Source organism: Gymnoscopelus microlampas, assembly GCF_963454915.1.
Source record: "Gymnoscopelus microlampas genome assembly, chromosome: 8".
In the NCBI taxonomy this organism is placed as follows: Eukaryota; Metazoa; Chordata; class Actinopteri; order Myctophiformes; family Myctophidae; genus Gymnoscopelus; species Gymnoscopelus microlampas.
Window position 1 is genome coordinate 15705649 of NC_139945.1, and position 22443 is coordinate 15728091.

Consider the following 22443-nt stretch of genomic DNA (forward strand, 5'->3'; position numbering starts at 1 on the left):
ATTTATTTTCTGCTACAGATCTCGTAAAAAAAACAAAAACATGAACACAGTCTGATAGACTGCACATTTTAATTACACATTGAGGGGTGTCTAAACAACACCATCAATTTCACTTACAATTTCCGGCATTGTGTGCTTTTATCCGCTCTTGGTGAATTTGAAAAAGAGCATTAAGCTGACTGATCGTAGTGGAATACATCAAAAATAAGTTTAAGAATCTTTAGACGGCGTTTCAGAGGGAACTGAAGGTGACCAGCAGCAGCAAGACATCTGGCTCGAAGGCTGTTGCGTTATTTGACATGGTGATTTCTCTCTATTTTTTAAAATGCAATTCATGGAAGCTTGTAACCAAAAATAATTTCACCCACTCTTTTACATGCACCTGTAAACCTTTAATGTGACAATACACTTGAAATCCAAGTTCAAGGGGGAGGGGGTGGGATCACTTGTTCTTTCTCTTCTAAGGTGCCTTTGATCCCGTTCCATGCAGAAGATATGATTTTAGAATTCAGGACCATTCTTCTTCAGATTGCTGTAGTCCATGTTAACTGTGAAAAGCTTGAACTGATCATCTGGGGCCAGCTTGTTCCAGGGCTCTTGGTTCTTCTTGTCCCAGCAGATATCAGGGTTCTTGACGAGGGTCCGACCGGTGAACGTAAAGAACATGGCCCCCGCACCACCACATAAGATGAAGAGGGGGATCAAAGCTGGGTGGCTTCTCAGTTGTTTTGAGACTGTGCCTAGCATTCTGACAATGATGGTTTAGTTCTCCCAAAATAATGTAGCAAGTATAGGACCGGTGTGCACAACCTATAAGTATGGTCTATGTCAAATGATCTGTTTTCTGTTCCTTTTATACACCATTGTCGTGATGATGTCCTTATTTGCTTGCCGAAGATGTCCATATATAGAGATGACTGACATCATTGTAGTGATGTCATAGACTGCCCTCGAAATACTCTGACAATGTGATGTCATAGATAACTGATGTCTTAGATAGGCCTCTAAGTTCTCTGACAACGGATATTAGTTATAACAAAGGAACAGAAAATAAAGTGCATAGAAGGCATAGAGGAAAACATGCACTGACTGCATGGCCTTTTTTCACAGACTCCCCCCCAAATTACCCATCACATCTCTGCTGTGTTTATCCACTTAAACCCTCTACTTAGGTCACTGGGGTCACTCAGGGATGCTCTTTTTTTTTTCTTTGCCAAAAAATAGCTGATCTACAAGCTCATAACAGAAATCCTTCACTTGGACTTATGTTATTTCAAAACAACACAGTTGACAGTTTCCCCTTTACCTTAAAAAAAACTAGGAGAAAAAAATAGAGATGAAGATCGAAATCCGGTTCTATAAGGAATCAATAAGTTTTGAGCTTATCAATACTCCTATCGAGTCTAGCGAGTGTGAAGTGATGTCATCGAGAGATGAGAGTCATGTAATAAGCCCTCATAAAACGCATAACAATCATAACAAGTATTACATTACTTCATAATTACTGTATTTTTTTCATGTATTGTAATTCCCCACAAAGGGAGAAAGAGAAGACATTTTGATTGTGCCACTGTTACTCTACAAGCAGTGGCTGGTTGTTGTATGGTGTTACACGCAAAGGTGTCTGTTTTAAACTAGCACAGCACACCACCAACCGAATGCCATTGGTCTGTTCTTACAATACAATGAGTGTATTCAAGTATTACTTTAAGACAGCTAACTCCATTTCCTCTCATCTTCTAACCTTCTCTCTCTCTCTCTCTCTCTCTCTCTCTCTCTCTCTCTCTCTCTCTCTCTCTCTCTCTCCCTTTCAATTCAATTCAAAGGGATTTCATTGCCATGGGCAGTGTACATTGTAATTAGACTATTATATAGGCCAACTAGAATTAAATGTGTACAGAGCTGAGTAACATTGCAACTTTTACAATCAAATATATTACGTAGAAACTTCATATCCTTACATACATGTAAGTAAGCATAACGTTATTAACTTAAAAGAAAGCAGCAATTTCCCTAAGTATTTAAAAGTTTGTGTGTAGGCCTGCAGTAGGTCTACGTACTGAGATAAGTACCGTATAGTGCAGGAATACACGGTAGACTTTATAGTGGTTGTATTCCATTGGACATCTTTTTACTGTCACAACAGCAAAAAAAAAATGTTGCTGCTGTGTTTGCACATTGCTGTTCTTCACCCAGAAGGTATGGAAGGTTGTCATGGTAGGTCTGTCTCTTTATGTCTGTTTATCTTTCTCTCTGCATTCCCTCTGGCCACTCCTATAGTCAAATGTATTGTCACTGTTACCTGCACACCTGTCACTTCCACACCTCGTTAGTCCAGCCAGTCTTTTCATCTCACCTCATTCTCCGTCTACCAATCAAATCCGGCCACCCCTGCATTCCAGAGAAGGGCAAAGGTGCAGGCGTGGGTTGCTTCCAAAATCAGTATCTAACGCACTACACACTAAACAGTATGCTATTATACAACTTAGTGCCTGCTAAATAGTATGTTTCATCTCGGACACTCTAATGAGACCACAAGGAATGTTAGGAAAGTGCCCCATCTTGTAACAAAGCAGAGGCACTAAGGTTAAGACTTTGACAGGGGCCATTTTCGAATTGCAGCCTCCTGAAGGTGTATGTATCTTTAGAGCCGTTTTGAAAGTGAGTAGGGTTTTACACTCCTTTACTCCTTTTGGTAGGTTATTCCAATTTTTTGTCATGACATCATCATGACCAAACAAACATGTATGTCCGGGTAGATAACACCAACAGCATTGGAACAGTATTATTCATCTTATTTTTGACAACAGGACACTTGTGATATTGGTATTGACTATTAGAAATATTATGTATTTTGTCCACATACATATCCACAGGTTGATAAACTAAACATAGCTAATGTGGAAACGTTCATTGACATTCTACCTGGAAATACCCGTTTGTGTACTAACATTCATACATTCAAAGTCCTTATACACACCAGGAATGACGCAAATAAATGTTTTTAAAAATAATTATGTTGTTTTGTCATGGCGTAATATTCACATTCTGTGCGGATATAGTCATAACACAAACAACAGTTTAAATAATACAAATGAATCGCACTAAATACTGTAAATGCTCCCGGTGTGTGCAGAGCTTAACCCTCAAATTCGGAGAGTGCGGTTATCTTGGTGCAGTGCATGCTGGTCTGCAGCTACCCTTGTTCCCTCATCATCAACTTCTCGATTGACCTCAGTTCTCTGCCAGTTAGTGTGTTTCATGTCTGTGTTTGCTCTACCCTGCTGTTTGTCTGCCTCACCTCTTGTAAGCTTTAGTTGTTTTATTCAATTAATTATTATACTGGACTTGACCTACCTTGCTTCATCATTCTGCATCTGGGTCCTCACCTGACACACACCGTGACAGAGTTTGTTCATTATTAGTCATGGTTTCAAACTCCCATTGGGTGCTTGTAATCTGTGGGTCGTATCTGTCCCTGATGTGTAGTGAACAGGTAATTAAAAAGTGCAGCTCGGTTTCTACCTCATCTTGTGTTGTGTGCAGTGAGGAGTCTGTCCTCTCTTGGAGCCAGTCAATGGCTAGGCTGTGTTCTCTGTCTGTCTGTCTGTCTGTCTCTGTTTGTTTGTTTGTCTGTCTGTCTGTCTGTCTGTCTGTCTGTCTGTCTGTCTGTCTGTCTGTCTGTCTGTCTGTCTGTCTCTGTCTCTCTCTCTTGCTCACACTCACTCGCTCGCACGCGCGCACGCGCGCACACACACACACACACACACACACACACGCAAAGTTGTACTGAGTTATGGAACGTTTTTACACTGTGCAACTGAAGTGCAAATTATATTCAAGCAACTAAATCTGGCCTAGTCAGAAGGGGGGATGGGTAGAATAACAATAGATAGAAACTGGACAAATGCAAAGTTTCTGTCAACCCTTGGCGCTTCACAATGAAATCCCAAAAGTCCCAAAGCCAAAGGCATGAGTTTAAATCAACTCTTCAACTATTAACAACTTGCACTGATTAAAGACATCTGAAGGGTATTTATCACATGTGCAATTTAGGGTGGGCAATATAATGTTATACTATACCTGTAGGTATATACAGTAGGCTAGTTAAGCCTCTCATGTGTGGACTTTTACTGTATATGACATTTTGTAATAAGGATGAACAAAAACAACAAACAATGTGACACAACCAGGTGTTGTCCATTTTTTGAGGGCACAAAGTCCAAATGCCGGTGCAGGAAGGCCATCCAATTAAACAAGATTTTAGTCCATTGAAACAATTCATTGCATTTAAGGGTTAAGGATGATTTTAATAATTATGTAGACTATCTACAGTGAAATAAATCCCTGACAGAGGAGAAAGTGGTACAGTCCGCTGGGGCATTAAAGGGATAGTTAACCCCCCAAAAAAAGTATAAAAAAAAGTCACCCCATGGAGACTTCATTGATATAGTTTTTGTCACATTCCAAAGCCAATAATTGATGACCAGCGGTAGGAGACTCAAAGGAGACTCTTTGTGTCTCCTACCGTAACGGCTGACAGTCATCAAATTATTGGCTTAGGAATGCGACAAAAACAAAAAAATATCCATGAATTCAAGTCTCCATGGGGTGACTAATTGATAGAAAAAAAGTCATTTTGGGGGTGAACTATCCCTTTAAGGCCACTGTGGCCTGGGGCACAAGGCCAAACTGGCAACGGCGGCCATGGCCTTCGTGGCCTCCCTGAAATTCCTGAACTGGACATAGATGAAGATTTTTTTTATTCATTCATACAGTATACGTTTGTTTTTATCATTTACTCATCCCTCCATCCCTGTGCAGAAGCAGGGATAAAACATATCCCCACCAGCCATAAAAAGGGCTCGGCAAGGCTTACTTATTTACATATCAAAAGCAGATACATGATGCATCCATATCCCCCAGCAAATAGATCCCTGGCCTTTACTGTGTTTCAACTTGCCACAAGCTGGCCCTCCTATGACACCTTTTTTTTTTTGCCTCAGGGGATCAATAAAGCTTATCTAAATTAATGTTTTATTTTAAAGAGTTTGAATTAAGTAAATCTAGTGTACCATTATCAATATAAAGTGTGGCATTTAAAAAAAACAGGCCAAAAAGTTAATTCTTCACAGATATTTTATTTTTATTTTTGCATCCTTTGTTCTCCTCCTTACTTGAATACTACATGTGTTGTTTAGTTCACTGATCTGACTCCGCCCCTTTCACTCAGCCAGTGTTTTGTCTGATTGGGCGTCTCCCGGTAACCTGAGATCACCTGGCAGGTTTAACCAGCACAACGACCTCTGAGTGAGAGCAAGCAACAGTTTAGTGTTCACATCACAACTTTTCAACAAACATGATGAGCAACTGGAACAGATCAACCCAGTTTGGTTACAAGCAGTGGAGAGACCCTGACCGCACAAGGTGTGTAAAATGTTTCTCAGATTTGAAGATGGGATTTTGTTGTTGGGACCAAGAAGAACATGAGTCATTATGACCCACTTTTAATTGAGTAAAATCAGCCAGGGCTGGGGTCCATGTCAGGACAAGGAAGCCGGTTATGTCACATTATTTAGAGCAGTGTAACTTAACCCATTCAATCTGGGAACGCATACTGTGTCATTTTTGATTTTTTGCTATAACCATTATTTTATACTTTGGGCTATTCAAAAATAGCAGATATGCAAGCTCATATAGCAGGCACAGAGTGAGCTTGTAGATCTGCTTTTTTATTATTGTTATCGTGAACATTTGTGCAAATCTTTGAATATAGGCCTATATGTTTTTTAAAGCGAACATTTTTAACTCAAATCTTTGCTTCTGGGGATTCTACAAATGTCTTTTAAATCCTAACATTTGTTTTGAAAAAAAAAATATGTTGCTATAATATCAGTGGTTCTCAAACCTTTTTCATGTCAAGGAAGGTTAAACATATATATATTCAAATATTTACAAAAAACAATCAAAAATAGCAGATCTATAAGCTCATAGCGCGGCACTCGGTACCACGCTATGAGCTTGTATATCTGCTATGTTTAAATATCCAAAGAAATCTAAAGTCACACAAATGCGTTCCCGGATTGAATGGGTTAAGGTAGGCTGACAGTAAGTAGTAATTACAGTAGTCTACTGCAGCTGTACTGTTTAACTATGGTAGCTGTACTGTTGTGATGTGTTTTGTATTTATTTTTTAAAATTTTACAATGGTAGCTGTGCTGTTGTGATGACTTAGTTAAAGGGATATTTCACTTCAAAAATTGGTAATTTTATCGTTTACTCAGGCTTTTGTGAGCCCCCCAGACAGTTTTTAAGTTGCTTGATTCAGTATTTAGATATTTGATATTCATTCTATCAGACATGCCCCCTATACAAACCCATTATAACTTCAAACTTCATTTTTAACATGTTAGATTCATCAAAAACACCTGTCCCTGGTTCTGGTGACTCATCCTGCCCTCCTAATACGTGAGGGGCCGTGTTTTTTCGATTACTTTTTTCATTTATTACCTTTTTTTAAATTGTATTTAAATGTTTTCATTTTCCAAAAAATATTTAAAATAAATGAAAAAAAGAATAGAAAAAAATATGGTCTCCTCACGTATTAGAAGGACAATGTCAGGTCCTGGTGAATATCAAATATCTAATTACTGAATCAAGCAACTTAACTGTCTGTGTCTGGGGTGCTCCCAAAAGCCTGAGCAGACGATATTTAAAAGAAAAAAGTGAAATACCCCTTTAAGTTTACTACTGCAGCTATACTGTTGTGATGAGTTAGTTTACTGCTTGTAAGATGGTAAAATCCTTCAGTGTTTAATCAACTCAGAGGGTGTAAAACATTATTTGGGTCCCTTTATACACCCTCAAAGTTAATTTCACACTGTATTTTGTAGCTCAATATAGTGCACTACTAGGCTCTCATTACAAGTTCTATCCCCACTGCCTACAATATATATATATATATATATATATATATATATATATATATATATATATATATATATATATATATATATATATATATATATATATAAAATCAATGTACTCACAGCACTTGACATCAGTCGTTCTCAATGTTCATGTCAAGGACCACCAAATATACGCCAAATAATAAACATTTAAATATATATTATGTTATTATGCTATATGAATAGCCAAATACATATAAAGTGACACAGATTTGTTCCCGGATTGAATGGGTTAACCCTGAATAGTGTACAAAGGGAACCAAATGGATTTGTATCACTAATAATGACAAGGTCATCCTGTTTGCAGTGTGGTGACATTCAGAGGTGCTGGAGACATTGTGACTCTGAATGATGAGATCCAGGGCACAGATAATGAGCTATGTACCGATACTACAACCACACATACCGTCCTCCCACAGACCCCCACGCCTGTGCCTGAAACGGGGCCTGATCCAACCCAAGGTTTGTGGTCACTATTGATTCTATACTGTCTATTGATGGCTTCCCTCGATGTATTGTGCTGTTGGGTGGAAGCCTTGAATGTTCACAACTGTTACTTTTCAGGAAATGGAGAAGCTGTGATCCAATGTAGTTGTTATTTAGTCACAAGGTCTTGTTGACTCTTTTCATTGGTTAAATATTAATAAAAACCCACAGGCAGACGTAACCACTTTCGACGTGGCGTCCGTATTTTGGGCATCTCAATATAGGCAAAAATGTAAATACAAAAGTGCAGAAAATCAAAATGCAGATCTACAAGCTCACAACATATCACACTGCGACAAATTGTGAGATCGTAGATCTGCTATTCCCGCTATTTTTGCACAACACTGTCTTGTGAAGTATAAAATAGGTCATTCATTTATGAATAAAAAAAAATGAAATAATATGGATTTGATGTTTGCCAGACAGTGACAATGATATTTAAAATTATATATATTTTCACATATAATATTTTCTTCACTGTCAGCTCATTTCTTAATGTGGTCTGATTTTCTCAGTTTATTCAAGGCATATACTGTATATATACGTATTACCAAATAATGTGTAGTCATGGATAACATGGCTTAATTTGCATGATCAATGAATCAGAATGTGTTCCCTTTCTCCCTTTACAGGAACCCTTACAGTGGATGACATAGTGGAGGCCATTGGGTTTGGGAAGTTCCAGTTTAAACTCTCAGTTCTTACAGGACTGGCATGGGTAAGAGACTAAACATATCTTACTCTGTGTTCATCAATTGGACAATGTTGCACAACACTGTCACGTGTGTTCTGTCAACTGTCTTATATACAGGACATAAAGAGCATCTAAATATTGTTTCTCAGACCACGATGAAGGAAAAAAGCATACAAGTACAAAACAAAACAACGTTGGCTAAAATACTAGGATAAAAGACCCCCCCCCCAAAAAAAAGAAGATACATTTGGTTCTGGACAGTCCAGTGGTTTGGGGGATTAGCCACGGACGGACATCGGGCGGGCGGACGGACGACCTTCTAAACAGCTCGGCCCCAACAGTTCCACGCAATAAAAATGTCTATCATTGTAGTTGAAAATCTACTGTCATTAAATCTGACACCTTGTGTTGTTTCTTTTTGCTCATTTTTTTCCCTTTAAAATAATTCAGAACTGCTGCATTTTTGTGCAATGTGCTCTCTGTTACACTAGATGGCAGATGCCATGGAAATGATGCTCCTCAGTATTCTGGCCCCTCAGCTCCACTGTGAGTGGAGACTGACCGGCCTCCAGGTGGCTCTCATAACATCGGTAAGGTCTCTCTTTCGTTGTCTTTCAGTGTTCGTGGCAATGTTTCTTCATCAGATGTGAAAGTTATAATTCCAATTAGTAATAATTTACCTACATTCTGCCAGGCGGTGTTCATTGGGATGATGATCAGTTCCTCTATGTGGGGCAATGTATCTGACAAATACGGCAGGAAAATAGTGAGTCTCACATATTATTGGCTTTCATATCAAAATACAAAAAAAATAAATAAATAATGCACAATTTGTATTCTTATTTTCTAATCGTTGTGTTATTTGGGTTTGATTAAGGTATAACTGTAGTTTGCATGTCTGCTATTGGTGCCAAACAGGGTCTGACAATGTGTATGACATGGACTTTGTACTACGGCATTCTCAGTGCCTTGGCTCCAGTGTATGGATGGATCTTAGTACTACGAGGATTAGTTGGTTTTGGCATTGGAGGAGCCCCTCAGTCGTAAGTTCAGTGTCTCATCCACCGTGTGTATGCTTAACTAAACAACATAAAACACTCTAATGTATGAATGAATGAATAATCCACCTTACCTGTATTGCATATTATTCTAACTGATATGTTTGATATATTGAGACAATTAAATGAGTGGAAATGTGATGGCATGGTACAGCCGTGTTTATACTGAACCAACAGCACTGGTTCCACTGGAGTATCAGAGTTGTTATTTTAGCAATAATAATTACACTTCCTAACTGACTCTGAAGATAACCAAAAACATACTCCTTTGTTTAAGGGTGACACTGTACTCAGAATTTCTTCCTACGAAGACAAGAGGTACCTGCATTATGTTGATTCAGGTATTGTGATCCATATACTCCTTACATTTATTTTGTTTGTTGACAGACGTATTTCATTTCAATTTGGCTTGTTTGATGCAATGCAGTGTAATGAATGTTTTCCCCCACTTGGTGTCTGTACATGTCAGATATTCTGGGCCCTGGGTGCAGTGCTTGAGGTACTTCTGGCAATTTGGGTAATGCCCACTCGTGGTTGGCGCTGGCTACTAGGCTTGTCCACTATACCGTTGATGGTCTTCGTAAGCCTCTGCTTTGTAAGTACTCTCTTTTGTTTGTTTGTTTGTTTGTTTGTTTGTTTGTTTTTCCAAAAAAAATCATTGCTTTGGATCTCTCAGCCACTTGCTAACAAGGAAGTTCACTTGTGATGCAATTACAGCTCTATGTCTTTTTCAAATTTACACAGTGGCTGCCCGAGAGCGCACGTTTTGATGTACTAAGAGGGAAAAGGGAAAAGGCTGTGGCAACAATGAAACGTATTGCATCGGACAATGGCAAACCAATGCCCCAGGGGACCCTGGTTGCCAACCAACAGGTGGGGCTATGAATATGAGTAATGAGTAAAACATATTATATCCTGCAAATATAATAAAAGTCATGTCAAATGTATTACAATATAAGCGTATTGTTTGAATGCTATAAGAAAAGAGTAATAATAATAATACTAATTAATAAAATGCCATGCATATTCAATTGACCAACATGACTTCTCAAAGACTGCGGAAGAGCTTGTTGTTCAAAAATATCATGCCATTAGTTAATTAAACATCCTCTCAGTGGGAGCTACAGTAATCTATCTGCATATCTTTCTGCTCTGGACTACAAGGTTAAACAGTATGAATGCTCCCTTTCTCTCACCTTCCAATTACTCATTGGAAGTAGCCTAGTTATAGGCTGAGTCTTACTTAAATGTGTTTGTTACTGTGGTTGAGCAAGCACCACTCCTATCTGGCCTGCCGCTTGTTGCAGCATGAAGGCATGAACTTGTGTAGCTATTGAGTGCTTGTTCAGAATGGGTATATGCATGAACATCTGGCATAGCTAATGGTTGAACAGAAATGATCGGTGAGTCTTCTAATGCTACTGCAGAACATTTTTCTAGCTTGGCTCACCAGTTACAAATGACTTCTGAACATGGGTACAACACCAGGAGCAGCTTCTGGTAACATTATAAGAACAAAAACAGCACCAAAAACTAATTTTCTCAAACTCACTGGTAAATATAGGTCAATAGTACTCTGGAATGCTCTGCCCAGAAACATTTTATCTACAATCTTTAACAGAATTACTTAGATCTTGCCAAGTAACTTGTCAAGTATGTAACGGTTATTGTCTCCGCCAGGCCGAAGGCATGGCGAGAGAGTATGTTTTACCCTCCGTCTGTCCGTGTGTGTGTGTGTGTGTGTGTCCGTGTGTCCGTGTGTCCTGTCTGTGTCTTAGCAGCTAATCTCTGGCACCATTGGCCCGGTCGCTGCGAAACTGTGCACACACACTCCCTGGATGCCAATTCAGAACCTCTGCCTCAAATTTTTCACATGGGCCTGTTGGGCCACCTGGAGGCCGATTTGTGCAAAACCCATTTTTTTTACATTACTCCTACAGATTTTATCCAAACGTCACGCAAATCGGTACACAGTATCTCTATAGTCATGTGATCAACAGCGATCTGTCCGATTTCCCATAGCCCATCCTCATTGGCTAAGGTTCGCTTCCAAAATTTGCAGGATTGGTCCGTTTTGAACAAAATGCCTCAAATCATGAACGCAGCTTGCAATTTCCGTGAAATTTCACAAACACATTCCCACTAGGCCAAGGAAGAAATGCCACCCTTTTTCAAATTGGCCTGTTATAGCGCCACCAGCAGGTCTAATTTAGCAAAACACATTTTTGGAACAAAATGCCTCAAATCATGACTGCAGTGTGTGATTGCCGTGAACGACCTAAGAATAAATGGCACCCTTTTCACATTGGCCTATTATAGCACCACCAGGAGGCCACAATAACGTACCTGACCTGGCGGAGACCTGTGCTCCGAGGAGCACTTTCTCTAGTTTGTGTATTTGTTTAATTTGACTGGACTGTTGGATTTGATTTTATAATGTTAATTTGTCTTTTTGTATTAATTCCTTTTTTTATATATATCTTTTATTGGTGAAACAGGTGGTACAGAGAAAGAAAGGATGGTTAACGGTATTAACATATCACCATGATTCTTTTTTGCTTTTATGGGACATGACAAGACACAGACAAGACTGAGAATTGACCAGGGACAACAAAGGGCCAACAAAAGACTAGCCAAAACAAAAATAAACAAAACAAAACCGGACAAAATTTGACACAGACAAAACAGAAGTATATATATATATACACACACACACACACACACACACACACACACACACACACACACACACACATACACACATACATATACATATACATATACATAAACACACACACACACACACACACACACACACACACACACACACACACACACACACACACACACACACACACACACACACACACACACACACACACACACACACACACACACATATATACATATACATACATACTCACATATATTTTAACCAGGATACAATGGGGCGGGGTTAACGTAGTATCAGAGGTGCTCACCTCAGAGAAGGAGTATTTCTTTAGGATCAGTCTGGGTCAAGGGACGTGAGGGTGTTTATGAATGAGATAAGTGGTTGGCTGCCATCTGTCATAAAAAGTGGCAGTTGAGCCTCTTACAGAGTATTTTACCTTTTCCGATGCTAGAAATGACATTAAGTCCTTGAGCCAGGAGTTTTTTTTTGTATTGATTCTTATTGTCTCCGCCAGGCCGAAAGGCATGGCGAGAGAGTATGTTTTTCCCCCTGTCTATCCGTCCGTGTGTCCGCTGGTGCTATAACAGGCCGATTCGTGTTTTTACCTATAACTGTACCGATCTGTGTAAAACTTTGTTTGCACACTCCCTAGAGGTCAAGGAAAAACCTTTGCCCTGCATTTTTCACATCTGCCTTTTATAGCGCCACCAGGAGGCCGACTTATGTAAAACATATTATTTTATACTACTCGTTCCAATTTTATCCAAATTTCACACAAATCGGTACACATGATCTCTATAGTCATGTGATCAAGACGGATGTGTTTGATTTTTCATATTCCATCCTGATTGGCTAAGATTGACATCTAAAGTTTGCATTATTGGCTTGTTTTGAACAAAATTCCACAAATCATGGACGCACCGTCCGATTGCGGTCAAACTTTGCACGCTCATTCACACAATGTTGAGGAACAAATGCCACCCTTTTAACATTGGCCTGTTATAGCGCCACCAGCAGGTCTAATTTAGCAAAACAAATATTTTTAACAAAATCCCTCAAATCATGAATGCAGTCAGTGTCCGATTGTCGTGCAAGGCCTAAGAAGAACTGGCACCTTTTTCACATTGGCCTATTATAGCGCCACCAGGAGGCCACAATAACCTACCTGACCTGGTGGAGACCTGTGCTCCGAGGAGCACTTTATATAGTTTTTATTGTTTTTTTTTTCACTTTAATTTATTTTTGGTTGTACAGTACATGTATTGTATTTGCATTGTTCAGGATCCCAGGAAGACTAGAGGCTCATTCATGTGTCTCTAATGGGGATCCTTTAATAAACATAAACATACAACATTGTCGCCATTACAATATATGAATGCTTAAATCAAATCACAGCGTTTTTCTTTTTGTTTTTTATTTATAGCAAGAACGTGGAAGGATCAGAGATCTCTTCACACCACAGTATTGCAGGACTACTCTTCTTCTGTGGTTTATATGGTGAGCATGAATAGCACATTGCCTTTGCTACCTTCCTGCACATACGTCATAGCTGTTCTTTTTTTTATCATGTTATGACTTTTTTAATATACTTTTGTGTCTTACCACAAGTGCCATAAACCAATTATTTACTAGCATTTACTAACATATTATGCTATTTAATTTTCAGGTTTGCAAATTCCTTCTCGTATTATGGGATAGTGCTGCTGACTACTGAGCTCTTCCAAGCTGGTGGTGATGTGTGTGGAGGTTAGTACAAGCCAGATGCACCCGTATCATACAGCAGTGGTTCCCAACGTTTTCTGGCTGAGGGCACACTTGAAAATATCAAAAGTGTTCGTGGCCCACCCATCTAACTGCCATGTTAAATTGAGTGCCAGGGGTTTTTCAAAACAGGGTACCTCCAGTGCCTGGAATTTTAACCATTTTTGGACCTTTTTCAAGTAGTCACAAAACATTTTCAGTGATCACCGTCCTCACGGTGATACCCTCATTACACACATAGAGGTCTCGTACAATCCGGGGAAAAAGATTAAAAACATTCGGTAATCCGTTCCATAGTTGCAGCCAGTTGAAAATAGTCGAAAATACATCGTTGAAAAATTGAAAATTGAAAAAAATAATAAAAAGAAAATCTTTTTTTTCTTCATATTTTTCCCCAAAAACGGCCATAACCGTTTTTGGCACACCATGTTAGGATTATGAAAAACGGTCCGGACCGTTTTTGGCACTCAATGTGTTAAGTGGGATCCATACTCTGCTTTTGCTATTCCCTACTCGGGACATTCACTTTTATTGCCAGCAGGGGTATGTTTTTTAATGAAACAATTATGTTAAAGGTAAACAGAAACAGAAAATGCATTTTCAGGCCAGGATATCGATTTTATCCAATCACGAGAGAGAACTCATGATACACAGGATATTAAATGGGTACTCTCTCCCGATTGGCTGAAATTTGGCCACCCACGTGAAAATGTAGCCTATATTCTGTTTATTAAAGAGCTGCAGGGACGGGGAGACCTTTGTTACTGAACAAACCACTCTACACTTCAATAGCAATGATTGGTATCAGAATTTGAATTTAGTGCTTTAAGAATTTTACAAAAAACATTCGTCTTAACCCAAAAATATCACATTTAACCACACAAAATGTGTGGTTAAAGGTGTATTTATTATTTTATTTGCCCCAAATTACACATTTAATGTGTAATTCTGGGTAAATAAAATAAACGCAAATTGAATCATTTTCAAAAACTTTCAAGGATTTTTTTGGGGGTCAGAAATAGTAACAATAGCTGATCTACAACCTCACAACGCACCACATTATGAGTTTGTAGATAAGATAAATCCTCCTCCTCCCGTATTTATTTTTTTAACAAATCAAACTATTCGGAACATTTCTACTTCATGCAATCCCTGCTACAATAGAACTGTTTTTTCCTTCTTCATAGTTACCAAAGGTGCCAAGATCGAGCCAAGCTGTAGCCTGGAATGCAAATATTTGACGTTAGATGACTACAAAGATCTTTTATGGACCACTTTGGCTGAATTCCCAGGTGAAAAGGCAATGCATAACTAATTAATTGTAAATCTAAACGCAAATACACAAAATCTAAGTCAAAATGTGGAGAACAGAGCACAGAAGTCTACACTGATATAACGGATAGTAAATTACTAGAGTACTTAGATTTTTTGATACATACTATTACTCCACTTCATCTTAATATAACATGCATTTCACTAGTAAGAGAGCACACCTCTACTTAAGTTTAACAATTCATTGAAACATAATGAGATGAATGCAGAACGGGATTAGGAATCCAAGGTAGGGCGAGACTGAGGGTGGGTTGGTCGTCTCTGCTCCATCACTGCCCCCCTGATTCCGAAGGAAGAAGAGCGAGAATCAAGGAGGAGGTCGCTTTAAACTTTAAAGCAATGAATAGTAGAAATAGCCGATCTACAAGCGCATTACTCACAACCCATGTTTGGTTTCGAGTGCGAGAGATCGCAGGTGTATTTATATTTTGGCGATTGCAACAAGGATCGGCTGTGATGAGTGGAGGCAAGTGTAGTGGATATGTGTGATTGTGAATGGGGAGTGGCTAATGAATGAAGGCAGGTGTGGTAGATTGGGAAGCGATTAAGAACGGGGAGTGGCCGTGATAAGCATTAGTCTAAGTTAAAGGGATAGTTCACCCCCAAAATTACTTTTTGTCTCTGCCAGGCCGAAAAGCATGGCGAGAGTATGTTTTACCACCTCTCCGTCAGTCCGCGTGTGTGTGTGTGTGTGTGTGCGTCCGTCCGTCATTCTGTAATTTTGTGTACAGCTAATCTCTGGCACAGTTGGCTTGATCGCAGCGAAACTGTGCACACACACTCCCTTGATGCCAGAGCAGAACCTCTTTAAGTCTAAATTGGGGTGACTAATCGATAGAATTGTTTTTGTCTTTTTGTGTGAAATATCCCTTTAAGCTACTTTAAGGAGCACATAAAGTAATTCATATCAGCCTCACTTTTACCAGCAGCATCATTCAAGTGATGAACACATGAAATGCATTACTAATGCATATGAGTATTTTTATGTTTGATACTATAAGTACATGGATGCCAATACTTTTGTACTATTACTCAAACAAAAACTTGTAATACAGGACTCTTACTTGTAGGTATGCGTAGTCTACATTATTGTGGTATTACTACTTTGCCCACTGATAATAACTGCAATTGCAGGTTGCATAAATACATGCATTTAATCATTTTAGGCTACATAGGCCAGTAGAGTTGAACAAGTTGCCCTGCAAAAGGGCAGTAACTACACCAAGAATCAAGCTGATAAAAATGGCTTTAAAGTGTTTAAACTGGCCAGTCAAGTAATTATGTATACATGAGGTAATTGTTTATCCCCCAAAATCATGATAGCAAATCAATTTAATAATAATTAACTTATTGTCACAAAAATGCAGTACTATTTTATTTTATTTAACCTTTATTTAACCAGTAAAAACACATTGAGACACAGTCTCTTTTTCAAGTGGGAACTGGCCAAGATGCAGCGTTAAATTTACACAGTCTAAGCTTAACATACGAATACAAAAACAAACAACAAAATAGTCATCCAAGATACATCACAAATACATAAGATAACTCCTAATGATACACTTTACACAATAGAAAAAAGCCAATAGTCAAACAAGAAATAGTAATACACACAGTGTACAACCAATACAAATACCCAAGAACCTACCGCTAGAAAAAGTGCTCCTCGGAGCACAAGTCTCCGCCAGGTCAGGTAGATTATTGTGGCCTCCTGGTGGCGCTATAATAGGCCAATGTGAAAAGGGTGCCATTTCTTCTTAGGCCTTGCACGACAATCGGACACTGCATTCATGATTTGAGGCATTTTGTTCCAAAAATGTGGTTTGCTAAATTAGACCTGCTGGTGGCGCTATAACAGGCCAATGTGAAAAGGGTGGCATTTATTCCTGGGCCTAGTGGGAATGTGCGTGCAAAATTTCACGGAAATGGCAAACTGCGTTCATGATTTGAGGAATTTTGTTCAAAAGGGACCCATCCTGCAAACTTTGGAAGCCAATGTTAGCCAAGTAGGATGGAATATGAAATATCGGACACATCCATCTTGATCACATGACTATAGAGATACTGTGTACCGATTTGCGTGATTTTTGGACAGAATCTGAAGGAGTAAGAGGAAAAAATGTGTTTTACAAAACTCAGCCTCCTGGTGGCGCTCTAAAATGCATATGTGAAAAATGCAGGGCAAAGGTTTTTCCTTGGCCTCTAGGGAGTGTGCATGCAAAGTTTGACGCAGATCGGTGCAGTTATAGTTAAAAACGTGAATTGGCCTGTTATAGCGCCACCATGAGGCTGATGTGAACGTTTTCAAGTGGCATTTCTTCCTGGGTCAAGTGGGAATCTCTGTGGCAAATTTCACAGAAATCGCATGCTGCGTGCATGATTTGAGGCATTTTGTTCCAAATGAACCAATCATGCATACTTTGGAAGCCAATTTTAGCGAATCAGGATGGAATATGGAAAATCAGACAGATCCGTGTTGATCACATGGCTATAGAGATACTGTGTACCGATTTGCGTGTTTTCTTGACAAAATCTGTAGGAGTAATAGCAAAAAATGTGTTTTGCAAAAGTCGGCCTCATGGTGGCACTATGACAGGCTGATCTGAAAAATGTGGGGCAGAGGTTCTGCTGTGGCACCCAGGGAGTGTGTGTGTGCACAGTTTCACAGCGACAGGGCCAACGGTGGCGGAGATTAGCTGCTCGCAGACAGAAGGACGGACGGACGGACACACGGACGGACGGACAGGGGGCAAAACATACTCTCTCGCCATGCCTTTCGGCCTGGCGGAGACAATTAGGCCTCTGGTAAACCCACCACACTCACATCATTGAAATCTGCCTACTGGGTGGCATGCCAGATCTCAATATGTATTCATCTTTTTCATTGCAGGGCTCCTTGTAACCCTTTTTGTGATTGACCGTATCGGCAGGAAGAAGAGCATGGCGATGTGTTTCATCATGTTTTCTCTGTGTATTCTACCTCTGTATGGCTGTATTGGGAGGTAAGACCCCCCTACACACACACACACACACACACACACACACACACACACACACACACACACACACACACACACACACACACACACACACACACACACACACACACACACACACACACACACACACACACACATACATTACCTTATGATATCTTGTCTAAAGCCAAATGAATGCCATCCATGTGTCACAGATTGAAAATAGCCAATCTATAAACTCATAAGTGAGAGAGATTACAAATCGTCTATTTTTGGTTGCAGTGATGTTGTACAACTAAGCGTAAATGGGGCCTAATGCTCTCCCCATCTATCAATCCAGGGTGCCTCTTACAATTTTCATCTTCATCGCCAGAGCCTTCATCACAGGAGGATTTCAAGTGGCTTATGTTTACACACCAGAGGTATTGTCCATTTAAATCATTGCCATGCATGTAAAATCTACTCGTTAGATCCTTTATAGTTGTCACCATGCTCTCTCCTCTCACTCCTTTAGGTGTTCCCTACAGAAATAAGAGCCCTGGGAATGGGGACTAGCAGTGGAGTAGGCAGGGTGGGTGCCCTGCTTACGCCCTTTGTGGCACAGGTAAGCATGGCTGACAAACCATATACTGTAGTTAGTGATTTCCAACATTTTATTTTTATATAGCTGCAATCCAACTGTCGAACCATGTTCCCTTGTGCAAATGTCAACACTTTTCTTTTTTTAAACGGTTGAGCTATGAGGGAGAGCACATTTCAGAGGGTGAGTTCTTTCTATTTGACATTTATCTAATACCTCTCGCCAACCAGTAATGGTCCCACATGACCACATGATCTAAATGTCTCCATAGAAGAGCACGGAGACCACTTCCAACCACCGCAGTTGAGTTAGTGTTATTGTTTTAAAATAGTCTACCATATGCACACACTCACGCAAGCACGCACGCACGCACGCACGCACGCACACACACACACACACACACACACACACACACACACACACACACACACACACACACACACACACACACACACACACACACACACACACACACACACACACACACACACACACACACTCACATAAATGGATTGCAGCTTTAAGATAATCCCTTTAGTGATTGACTACAAATATGCTTTGCAAAAATTGCATTTTGGCCCCTCGATGTTGCAATTCACCTTTCTCCTGGTTTCACCATAGCTACTGCTCAGGAAATCCATATATGCATCACTGTCGGTGTACTGTGGCTGTTGCCTGCTAGCGGCTGGAGCGTCTATGGGTCTGCCAATTGAGACAGCGGGCAGGTTTCTCCAAGAGACAAGTCAGTCCACAGGTGAACAGGACACGAACAGGACAAGCCAGGAGACCAATGGCACAGTGCCCGCTCCACACACCAGCAATAACTTAGCAATTAAACTTAGCTGAGACAAACAACAAGATGCGTCAGCACGTCGATTGAAGAGGATCTACCAAATGTCATCACTACCCAGGCTCTTACAGATGGCATACCTTGCATAACGCACAGTGGCCCTCATTTATCAACGCGGTGCAGCCCGAATAATGAGCGTACGGCGTGATCACCGCACCTTTCGGCATTTATCAATATATCCTGACGTGGGCTTCATCCTACTTTACGCTGAGATCTCACGTCTGGTCGAGACCAGTTGTTGACGTTGGCTGCGCCCGTTTATTCCATTCTAGACCTGCAGAGCAACATTGTCTGACTGTCTGACAGGCATCTAGACACATAATCCACTCCAAAATGTATATCTACACTAACAAATAATCGCTGTGAAAATATAAAAAATTATAAAGTAATTTAAACAAACTGCTTTTGCGTTAACAGTCATTCAGATAAGATTGTAGATCTGGCTACATTGAAAATAGCAGATATACAAGCTCACAAGCCAGCGTCGCATCGCGACGCGTTGTGAGCTTGTAGATCTGCTATTTTCAAAATATACAGCGCTTCTGCCGGTGCAACGGCGCTGCTGTTATATTTTCATGGCCACCGGGAGATCAGACATTTTACCCATGGTTCAACACACACCAGCCTTCATTCATTAATGTTCTCTCCAGGCTATCTCTCATTAATGCGGAGCGGGACGGGACTCGCCCATCCGACGGTCCGAACCTCACTGGGAAATGGGAATGGCCTACATGACGGCTTTATTTCAGTGTAACTCGAACGCACACTGCTCGGTATGGGTTAAATACATTAATATACAAACGTATTCCTTGATGTGATTGGTATCATAATAAGTTATTCATGTAGGCTACAAGCCTACGTGACAACCGCTACGGTACGGATAACATGAAAAACACAGCTGGGCGGCCGTGTGTGTGTGTGTGTGTGTGTGTGTGTGTGTGTGTGTGTGTGTGTGTGTGTGTGTGTGTGTGTGTGTGTGTGTGTGTGTGTGTGTGTGTGTGTGTGTGTGTGCAGGGCCGTCGCAGGGGGGGTGTAAGTGGGACTGAGTTACTAGGCCCCCCCCCCCAAAAAAAAAAAATTTGGTCTTTTTTAAAGAAAAAAAATCTTAGGGGGGCCCACAGGAATCTTTTTCCCCAGGGCCCAGAATTTGGTGCTACGCCCCTGTGTGTGTGTGTGTGTGTGTGTGTGTGTGTGTGTGTGTGTGAGAGAGTGAGAGAGAGGTGTGCGGCGAGGCGAGTGAGGGAAGCTATTTCTTATTGGCTTTTCCTGTCTTTGGTCGTATTCTGGTTCGTCTTCATGTCGTAAAATCGGGGCGTTTTTGAGAATATTTAAGGGCGTGTTATTTAAATGACGCTCGTTTCAGCCGTGACATTTATCAACGCTGGGACCAAGTGTAAGCTCGGATCAGCTGTGTAGGATGCGTTGATAAATGTGACTTCGACGTTGGTGTACGGCCGAATATATGGAAAAATATACGCCGGTTTATACGCTGCGTTGATAAATGAGGGCCAATGACCCTATATATTTATTGACTGGGGTTTCCCAGGAGTCTGTACTTGGTTGGCAGCCTCGTTTTTTCCCTCGTCACCAAATGTATTAGCCAAAAATAGCCGATCTACAATGTAAGGCACTGTGAGCTTGTAGATCTGCTATTTTTACTGAATGTTAGGCAGCATATAACATGTTAGCATATATATGACATGGGCATGTCATTATAGTTTTAAATAAATACATAAAGCGGATCTACAAGCTCACTATGTGTCGCGTTGCGAGGAGTGTTTATGCAAATTGAAAGAATACGAAGACAGGCTCATTACAAGGAGAGTTAGTGCCACAATGCTATTAAAGGAGGAGTTCACCCAAAAAATGAATTATTTTCTATCAATTGCACACCCCATGAAGCCTTCATTTCAGGGATTTATTTTTGTTTTTGTGGCATTCCTAAGCCAATAATTTGATGACCGGGTGTATTTCCGGTAGGAGACACAAATAATCTACTTTGTGTCTCCTACCGGTTACATTAGCCGGCAGGAGACGGGAATCAAATTATTAGCTTAGGAATGCGACAAAAACAAAAATAAATCCATGGATTCAAGTCTTCATGGGGTGTGCAATTGATAGAAAATAAGTAATTTTTGGGGGGAACTACTCCTTTAAGCTGAGACACTTGTGTAGACCTTCCAAAAAGCTATGCATAAAACAACACATTTCTACATGTGTAAGTATACAAAACAGCACAAACAACCTCAGACCACAGATGTGGCACCTTTTGGCTTGCTTTGCTGTGATATTTCCAGTTTCTTTTATTATTAATTTGGGTGGCCTTTTGAAAGATGTTCTAAGGCTTTCCACAAAAGAGTGAGAGAACACACATTATTTAAGAGAACGTTTTAAATATTTTCCTTTTTTTGTGAAGCTGTACAGTATGTTATGCCGTATAAGTCAATGTTAAATTAAAGGAATATATTATATAATGATTGTGTGATATTATTTGCAAATGTAATCATTTAGTCCACCGTCATGTCAACCAAGTACCAGCATTTCTGCACAAGAAACAGCTGTTAATAGCAGCGCTGGAGAGCAGACATCGGCAGAAGTTGAACAATAAACTGTACACGATGAGGACGATTTAAATTATCCTGGTAAATGGCCAGCTTCAAAATTTCTGAACTTGGAGGGGCAGCGTAATTTATTTTCGCATAGAGTGGCAAAAGTCTTAGCCTGGTAAACCCCCCTCCCTCTGGAAATCTCATTTGCATTTGGAAGTAGGCTGGGAAACAAAATGTGTGTCGCAAGATTCTTCCATTTGACAGAGTCAGGTTACAAAAGTCTACCCCCCGGCCCTGGTGTCAACTGAGTTATTTGCACAAATACTAGCATAGCTGAAACAACTGTAAACATGGACTTCAAATGATTGAGGTTACAATTCAACATAAATTCGTAAATTAGCAGGTTTTCAGACACAGACAAGCGGTGCTCTTCAAAAGTCAAACTATTGTCTGCTTGAAGCACATATGGTGCTCTATCAAAAATCACTGGGCGACGAGAGCGTGATGCTCGGG

General features: G+C 40.2%; 2 protein-coding genes across 2 annotated transcripts; one reads left to right on the plus strand and one right to left on the minus strand.

Annotated features, from left to right (window-relative positions):
* Positions 1-501: 501 nt before the first annotated feature.
* Positions 502-747, minus strand: LOC311050226 (cytochrome c oxidase subunit NDUFA4-like; the record flags this gene model as incomplete). The annotated part of the gene is made up of 1 exon (XM_084064209.1): positions 502-747. One exon carries the CDS (start codon positions 745-747, stop codon positions 502-504), a length of 246 nt encoding a protein of 81 aa, XP_083920335.1.
* Positions 748-5309: 4562 nt separating this feature from the next.
* LOC311050222 (synaptic vesicle 2-related protein-like) lies at positions 5310-21812 on the plus strand. Its single transcript, XM_084064205.1, has 16 exons — positions 5310-5427; positions 7276-7430; positions 8087-8172; positions 8640-8738; positions 8843-8914; positions 9067-9191; positions 9484-9547; positions 9676-9801; positions 9951-10079; positions 13304-13377; positions 13547-13626; positions 14829-14933; positions 17864-17975; positions 18292-18373; positions 18466-18555; positions 19153-21812. The coding sequence occupies exons 1-16, from the start codon at positions 5360-5362 to the stop codon at positions 19375-19377; spliced, it is 1692 nt and encodes a 563-aa protein (XP_083920331.1). The 5' UTR covers positions 5310-5359; the 3' UTR covers positions 19378-21812.
* Positions 21813-22443: the final 631 nt, after the last annotated feature.

Coding starts and splice junctions, on each gene's coding strand:
- LOC311050222 (XM_084064205.1), top strand. CDS start 5,360: ATGATGAGCAACTGGAACAGATCAACCCAGTTTGGTTACAAGCAGTGG. Junction 9,802..9,950: donor TCTTCGTAAGCCTCTGCTTT/GTAAGTACTCTC, acceptor AAATTTACACAG/TGGCTGCCCGAGAGCGCACG. Junction 18,556..19,152: donor TTACGCCCTTTGTGGCACAG/GTAAGCATGGCT, acceptor GTTTCACCATAG/CTACTGCTCAGGAAATCCAT.